This window comes from Neofelis nebulosa, chromosome 2 (genome assembly GCF_028018385.1).
Source record: "Neofelis nebulosa isolate mNeoNeb1 chromosome 2, mNeoNeb1.pri, whole genome shotgun sequence".
Lineage (NCBI taxonomy): Eukaryota > Metazoa > Chordata > Mammalia > Carnivora > Felidae > Neofelis > Neofelis nebulosa.
Genome location: NC_080783.1, coordinates 94,684,322 through 94,693,251, shown reverse-complemented (window position 1 = coordinate 94,693,251; position 8,930 = coordinate 94,684,322). Strand labels below are relative to the sequence as shown.

Below are 8,930 nucleotides of genomic sequence, written 5' to 3'. Positions count from 1 at the left end.
ATAAAACTGAAACTTAGCAAACTAGGGGGAAAAAAACTTTAAAGAAAGTAGAAGGAAGGAAAATGATATAAAAGCAGAAATTAATGAACAAAAAACCAAAAGCACAGACAGGATCCATAGGACCAAAGCTAAAGACATTAGGTGAAGAGATTTAAAAAACAGATAAAATGTCTAAAAAAAAAAAGTACAACAAGATTAAAACATTTTAAAACTCTAAGAGAATTCTATGAGCGTTATCCTATTAAACATAAAACTTTCTATCTCAAACAAACTTTCCAAAAATGAGAGGCTGATATGCCATAGATATACAAACTGGAAAAGAAAAATATAAAAAAACAATGGCTATAAACAGAAACATAAAATCCTTAAACATGAAATTAGTAACTATAAATAGACTATAAACGTTAAGAATATATATTATAGTCTCTAGAGCAATCACTAAAAAACAATACAAAGAAGTTCAATTAAAATATCAATAGGAAAATGAAATGCTAAAAAATATTTAAAGTCATTAAAAAAAGTCAACAAAGGAAAAACAAAAAACAGGAGACAAAGTAGGAAACATTAAATGGTAGATACAAATCTAACCATATAAATAACTACATTAAATCTTTTTGGAAAAATTTTCCAATTAAAATGTAGAGATTGTCAGAATGTATAAACAAGATCCAACTATATGCTGTCTATAAGAAATCCACTAAACACAAACATAGGTGGGCTGAAAGTAAATGACGGAAAAAGATATGTGCTAACAATAAGCACAAGATGGAAATGGCTATATTAAGTTAGATAAAACAGATTTTAAGTGAGAGCATTACTAGAGTTGTAAAAAGGCATTTCATCAGATTAAAAGTCCAATTCATCAGAAAGATGTAAAAATCGCTAACAGTGTATATGGCTAATAACATAAAGAATGTGTCAAAATACCCGAATCAAAATTTTACAGAAAAGGAGAAAAATTCCAAAGTCGTCTGTCAAATTTCTCTCTTTTTTTTTTTTTACAATATTTTTTTAATGCTTATTTATTTTTGAGAGAGAGACATAGGGCATGAGAGAGCACGAGCAGGGGAGGGGCAGAGAAAGAGAGGGAGACAGAGGATCCGAAACAGGCTCTGTGCTGACAGCAGAGTCTGACACAGGGCTCAACTCATGAGTTGTGAGATCATGACCTGAGCTGGTCAGACATTCCACCAACTGAGCCACCCAGGAGCACCTCATTTGTCAAATTTCAGTGACTGATGGACCTAGACAAAAAACACAGTAAAAGATAGAGTTCCTTTTTTTTTTGTAATTTTTAAAAAATGTATTATTTTTCAGAGAGTGAGAGGACACAGCACGAGTGGAGAGGGAGACACAAAATTCGGAGTAGGCTCCAGGTTCTGAGCTGTTAGTACAAAGCCCAACACAGGGCTTGAAACCACAAACTGAGATCATGACCTGGGCCAAAGTCAGACATCTAACTGACTGAGCCACCCAGGCACCCCAAAATGGATTAGTTCTGAACAACATATCAACACTATTTCTATCAGTACACTCAACAGGGACAGAATATACATTCTTTCCAGAAGCACATGGTTAGATTTATGAAGAGATGTGAAGAATTAGTACATGGAACACCAAACAGTACAAAACATTGTAAGGTGAAATTGAAGAAGACCTAAAAGTCATTCATAACAGAAACTCTTAACAAATGGAATCTCATTAACCTGACAAAGGGCATCTATTCAAAAACCTATAGAAAACATCACACTTAATCCTGAGACTTCAGAAGTATTTAAGTTAAATAGAAACCAAAAAAAAAAAGCATGGTCCCATCACTGCTTTCATTCAACATTCTACTTAAGGGCTCAACTAATGCAATAAGGAAATACGATATAAGAATTAGGCAGGAAGAGATGAAACTCCTTATCTGCCAGACACTATTCTACCTGCTAGGCACTGTTCTAGGGTTTTTCACTTTTTAATCCCCACAATAGTCCATGAGATAAGATTATGCAAATGAGGAAAGTTGAGGATAAGCAAGTTACCCAAGTTTATACAGCTAATGAACAACAAAATCAGGATTTGAATCCAGGTGGTAGAGCCACAGAATCTATACCATTTACTACTGTGTTATCCTCCTTCCTATCTGTCAACTTTGAAAATTAAGTCGATACAAACTATAGAACTAAGAGTTCAGGTATGTTGCTGCAAAAAAAACAAACAAACAAACAAAAAGTAACATAAAAAACTGGTAAGTGTTCTTATGCCTTCATAACAAACAAAAAATTTTTTTTAATGTTTATTTTTGAGAGAGAGTGAGAGTGCTAGCAGGGGAGGGGCAAAGAGAGAGGGAGACACAGAATCTGAAGCAGTCTCCAGGTTATGAGCTGAAAGCAGAGCCCAATGAGGGGGCTCAAATGCATGAACGGTGAGATTATGACCTGAGACAAAGTCAGACGCTTAACTGACTGAGCCACCCAAGTGCCCCAGTAACAATTAAAAAATGTAATAGGAAGAAGATCCCATTCCCAATAGAAAAAAATAGTAAGATACTCTAGCATAAACTAAAAATTAAAAAAAAAAAATTTTCAAAAGATGGTAAAGAGTACCAACATATTTTACAGTTAAAGAAAAAAATACCAAAAAATTAAAGGATAGACTAAAGAGAAGAAAATTCCAAGTCTTTCCAAATTATTCTACAGACTTGAGGTAATTCCAATCAAAATCTCAGAATATACATACCAAATAAATCTGCAAAACAATACTAGACAATGTTAATGAGAACTATTTAGCTAAAATATGAAACCATGAAAATTAAAAAAACACTGAATTCATGTAATAGTTCTAGCAGGATAGGGTCAGAGTCGGTACACAGGACACCTTAACTGTCTCCACGTCTTTTCCCCTGAAAAAGGAAATAAAGTATTTGAAAGCAAATATGACAATGTTAAGATTTGATAAAGCTGGGTGGCAAGTACAGGGGGTGTCCTTTTTATCATATCTAATCTGGTTGGCATATTTGGAATACTTCATAATAAATAAAAAAGATCATATCATTTTAGGACTTTACAGACTGTTTACTTTGAAAGAAGCTATAATTCTATGAATTTGAGAACAGCTTTAGGCCATTATTAGTTTAGGGCCTGGGAATTAATATAGAAAAAGATGGTTAGTAGTCCATTTGTTCTTGGTGTGGCTTAAATTTCTTGAATACTTTTGGAGTGCCAACTGTACTCAAGATAGTCTAGTAGAATATGAAGGAAACACATAAAAATTGAGTCTGTACTTTCACAGAGGCTTATAATCTAGGTGGTAAAATAAATGAACTTTCAACAGTAACAGGCAGATGTTTATGTTCCAGGAGTAATGTCCTAACTTTCTGACCTCCCTCTTTTTCTGTATTGGTTTTTCTCTTCCTGTAGGAAAATATTTGTTTTGTTCCTGCCCATTAATGTGGTTCACTGTAGAATTAACATTAACAACATATTTAATAGAGAGAAAGTGTTCTAATTGTAATTCTTACACAAAAATTTATTTTTGGTAGGAAAAATGAGAGTGCATTAATTTAGTGACACCCACTAAATATTAGTACCAGTTAAAAATGAAATAGAGGGGTGTCTGGGTGGCTCAGTCAGTTAAGCATCTGACTCTTGAACTGGGCACCGAGCTGTGCGTCAGGCTCTGTGCTGATGGTGTGGAGACTGCTTGCGATTCTCTCTCTTCCTCTGCTCCTCCCCTGTTCATGCTCTCTCTCACAAATAAACTTAAAAAAAAAAAAAAAAAAAGGAAAATTCGGCAATACTTTTTAATCTATATGAAATAGGCTATTAAGCAACCCAAGCTTTCAGCTTTAAGAATGCTATCCTCCTATAATCCATCTGAACTTGTATCTTGATATGAATACATGTTGCGAATATATCAGCATTCATTTGTTTTTAGGTATTTACATAAATCAGTTGTGTACTTTTTCTTTTCCCAAATTACAAATGCCAAGAACCAGTTACAAAATCAGACTGCCATGAAATCACACAGACAAATGTAACGAGTTTTAAAATTTTATTGAAATTCAATTTAGAATTTAACAATTTAATACAGCATTATTTTGAATATTTTCTAACCAGTATTTTCACCTGCTTTACATGATTTCTGGGAACAACTTTAAAGAACTGACACTTTCTGCTTAATTTTCCATAATATGTCAATTATACATTCATTAAAATCTCAGTTCCCTGAAACTGTTATTTCAATGTCAGAATTTAAAAAAATAAGCCCAAATATTGAAAATTTAAGACATTAATATAGCCACTGTAAAATAGAAAAGAAAAAAAAACCTTACACAATCTGAACTGTTTAAAATTGTTAACATTTATTGTAGTAATGCAATATGAATTTTTTAACATAACCATATGAATTTTTCATTAAAATGTTCAACCATTTCCTACTGAAGCATGTCCAAAGTTATAAAAATCTTCTCTTTTAAAGTAACCTATATTGAATTAATCCAAAGTAACTGTGGCACTTTAGATAAAACATATACTCCATTGTAGTAGTTTAAGGAATAGCCTGATCAATAGCAGGTTACTGGAAAGAATAAAAACAGCACAGCTTTCTTTAAGGAGTGAGTCGTTTGGGATCACGGGGAAACATTGAGGTCTGGCGAACATTGTGCAATCCCAAAAAAAGCATAGTGACTCGTTCCAATCCTAGGGAAAAAAGTAATCATTAATTCCTTTTCTGAAAACCTTTCAGGGTCTTACTTATTGAAACTACCAACATAGTATCGTCGATCAACAAAATACTTCTATTATTTTGAGTTTATTTAAAATGAACTGTTTTGGGTCTGATACAGAAATAGAAATGATGCTGTATGTGGGAAGGACTAAATGAGATATCCTTAAGTTGTATGGATTCTGTGAACTACAAAAATCTTGTAAATATACAAAACTTATGATTTAAGCAAACACAAAAAAGTCATTTTATAAGCCTGTATGTTTTCGAATGGGACCAGAATCTTAATTATGTAGTCTAGACCATCAGTATAAGACGAGAGCCATAAACTTCTTCAGGGAAGTTTATTAATGGAAGCACCAGAAATTTACTGTAATTCAATAGATGTGTAATGTAGTGGTTCCTAGTATAAGACTCTAGGATACATTATTGTAAATGTTCTGAGTGCAGAAGAGACTGATTTTGATATGTGACTTAAATACTGTATCACTGTCAGAATTAAGACCAAGTACCACCTAAGAAACCGAAAAGAACTAGCAAATGAAACTCTGTGTGTGTAATTTATTTCACCAAAGTTGTAGAAGACATTATAGAAAAAATGCAAAGAATATTTTTATACAGCAATAACTTTTAATTTTAAAGGGATGTATTTAACTTCTTTTTTTTCTTTAAGTTTTTATTTAAGTAATCTCCACACCCAATGTGGGGCTCAAACTCATGACCCCAAGGTCTAGAGTCGCAGGCTCTTCCAACTGAGCCACCCAGGTGCCCCAGGAATGTATTTAACTTCTAAAACAGAAATATAAATAAGAGAATTGACATTTTAAAAATGTTTACTTATTTTTGAAAGAGGAAGAGAGCACATGAGTGAGTGAGAGGAGGGCAAAGAGGAGAGAATCCCAAGGAGGCTCTATGCTGCCAGTGCAGAGCCTGATGAGATCATGACTTGAGCTGAAATCAGAGTCAGACACTTAACCAACTGAGCCACCAGGCGCCCCTGAGAATTAACATTTTTATTGCTATTCCTTACCAAAAAATCTGCAGCTGTAAATTCGAACTTTGTATTAATCTAATACCAATCTAAAAACCCGACTATATCACATCTTCTCTTTAATCATTAATTACCAAAAAATGAGTGGTATTTGATAACAATTCAAATGTCCGCAAGTTTGATTAAAATTTACATTGTCAATCAGTCACAAAAATATGTGAATTAAACAAAATGCACATTACTGCATACTCTGAGAGAAAATAGTTGTGCATTTCCCATTTAAACTTAAATTCTAGGGGCGCCTGGGTGGCTCAGTTGGTTAAGCATCTGACTTGAGCTCAGGTCAAGATCTCATGGTTTTGTGAGTCTGAGCCCCATGTTGGGCTCTGTGCTGACAGCTCACAGACTGGAACCTGCTTCAAATTCTGGGTCTCCCTCTTTCCCTGCCCCTACCCTGCTCACACTCTCTCTCTCAAAGATAAATAAACATTAAAACAAACGAACAAAAACAACTAAATTCTGTATCCAGTGGAGCACTGTTTGTAGTAACAAAAGGCTGGTATCAACCTACATGTCTATCAAATTTTGATGTACCCTTTCAATGGATTGATTCTATGTAGTGTTAAAAAAATACTGAAAATGTCTAAGTACTGATAAGGAACAAATGAGAAAATACAGTAAGTGACAAATGCAAGGTACTGGATGATTTATATTGTATGCTACAATTTGTGTAAAAATGTATTTTTAAAAGTGTCTACTTTTGCATATGCAAAGATTATCTTTGCAAAGGTAAAAATAAAACTAGCAACAATAGTTTCTTACAGGGAGATGAATACATACTCTTCTATACCCTTTTAATTTGAAAAATTTTACAGTACTATATTATTCATTCACCAACCCTCCCACCCAAACAAACATCAAACAAAAATTTCAAGGAAACTATACATTCAGAATTCTTTTAAGAGTCTCTGATAGGGACATCTAGGGGGTGCCTGGGTGGCTCAGTTGGTTGAGATCTGACTCTTGATTTCAGCTCATGATCTCACAATACATGAGCTAGAGCCCTGGGTCGGTCTCTGTGCTGACAGTGTGGATCCTGCTTGGGATTCTATCTCTCTCTCAAAATAAATAAATATTTTAAGAAAAGTTCTGATAGGGACACCTAAAAATTGAGCTAAATTTTTACTTACTCATTTACTTTTAAAAGGTTTATTTTTTATAAATTTATTTTTTTTAAGTTTATTTATTCATTTTGAGAGAGAGAGAGAGACAGAGAGCATGTGTTCTCATGGGAAGGAGGGGCAGAGAGAGAGGGAGACAGAATCCCAAGCAGGCTCTGGCACTGTCAGCACAAAGCCTGATGTGGGGCTGGAACTCAAGAACCGTGAGATCATGATCTGAGCCGAAGAGTCGGACATTTAACTGACTGAGCCACCCAAGTGCCCAGATTTCTTTATTTTTTAAAAGTAATTTCTACACCCAACGTTGGGCTTGAATTCACAACCCTGAAATCAAGAGTTGCATGCTTCTGTGACTGAGCCAGCCAGGTGCCCCTTACCCTTTGTAAATCAGAGTGGTCTCTTACATTTACTCTAGAAGTGGTCCTAAAAGCCAATGAACCATTACATTACAACAAAATATTTAGCAACAATCCAAGCTAACTCTAGGGAGAGCTTCAATTTGGGCTACTGTGAATGAACTCATGGATGCATAAAGAAAACAGGATACTCAATTTAAAAGACATTTTGCTTCTCAACTCTTCAGAGAAAAAAATGGCTAGAAATTTATTACAATATTTTACACACAAATTAGCTATTCATTTTGTTCCTTGGAAGTCACATTTTCATTTAGTCATAACTCGCAAAATTTGTTATAATTCAAATTTGTACCATACTTAGCACTTATGGACCTATTTGTAAACAATAACAATATATAAAATTTACTTTTTGAAGTCTCATGTTGAAGAAATTTAGTTAGAAATGAATGAACACTTTGCCAAATGAAATCTGAATTGGAACTATATTGTCATAATATTAAAATAGTATTACCAATGCCTCCACCAGCATGAGGAGGGGCTCCAAAGCGGAAGGAATCAATGTATGCCTTAATTTTCTCCAAATCTAGGAAAAAAAACAAACAAACAAACTCAAAAGCCCAACATATTTTATCATTTTATTTAGTAACTCAAAAAAAAGTACCAAGCAATAATTATTGTTCAGTAAAGATTAAAACAAATAACTATGTTTCTGAGAAGTCTTTAAAAGGTTTAAAATGTGCTTTTTTCACAATATACATTACTCTCCCAAATATATTTAAGTTGTTTACCAATTCCATGATGTAAGGCTCTCTCTGTTAGCAGCTGAGGATCATGTATTCTCTGAGCTCCTGACAGTATTTCTTCTCCCCTCATGAACATATCGTAAGAGTTGGACTGCTTCTGCAGGGCAAAGCAAACACACAAGAAAACACCACTCTTCTAGTGGCTATCACTCTATTTCCATTACTCATATGAGAGAAAAAAAAATCTGTTGTTCAAAGAGCAAGGCCATTTCCCCCTAAAATTAATGATGCAATCTGCTTCAATGAACACAATTTGTTTCTCCAAAACAAGATTAAACTAGTGAGAGCAGAATAACTTCTTCCTTCCCTCTATCAGATTTTATAGCCCCCTCCTCTAACATGTTCCAATAACAAATCAGAGCACCATATCTAACTTGTAAGAAGTAGTGCCGATTCTCATTTCACTTTATCATCTGAAATGTTTTTAAGTATGATAGAATTTTGAGACATTTTTGGAACTTCAAATTATCAACAGGTGTAGTCTTTTTAATTTAGATTTTTAAAAATTTTAACAAAAGTAAATTGAACATCAGTTTACCATAGCTTAACTTCTCTTATCATGTTTTAACTTACTTTCCCTGTCTTCCAGTAAACCAATGGTTCTCAAAGTATGATTCCTGGATCAGGAGCCTCAGTATTACCCAGAACTTGTTAGAAATACAAATTATTAAGCTCCTTCAAGACTAACTAATCAGAAAGTCTGGCGATGGGGCCCAGTCATCTGTGTTTTAAAAAGCCCCCCAAGTGATTCTGATGCACACTGAAGTTTGGGAAGCACTGTAATGGAAAAAAGGTAAAAGGTCAAAAGACAATACCAATTAAATGAACTTCCAGGACAAAATGTTGTTTTTTTAGTTCAAAGTCAATGATAATAATATGCACTATAGTC

The 8,930-nt window shown here is 34.0% G+C and overlaps 1 protein-coding gene across 3 annotated transcripts in view; it reads right to left on the bottom strand.

Moving 5' to 3' along the window:
• Positions 1 to 4,021: 4,021 nt before the first annotated feature.
• The window catches only part of DARS1 (aspartyl-tRNA synthetase 1), a 64,791-nt gene continuing 59,882 nt past the window's right edge, over positions 4,022 to 8,930 (bottom strand). For all 3 annotated transcript variants that reach the window (XM_058715430.1, XM_058715431.1, XM_058715433.1), the window contains exons 14-16: positions 8,027 to 8,138; positions 7,750 to 7,821; positions 4,022 to 4,685 (exon numbers count right to left, since the gene is read on the bottom strand). In XM_058715430.1, the coding sequence (XP_058571413.1) occupies positions 4,594 to 4,685; positions 7,750 to 7,821; positions 8,027 to 8,138 (276 nt within the window). In that variant the 3' untranslated portion in view covers positions 4,022 to 4,593. The remainder of the gene's footprint in view (positions 4,686 to 7,749; positions 7,822 to 8,026; positions 8,139 to 8,930) is intronic.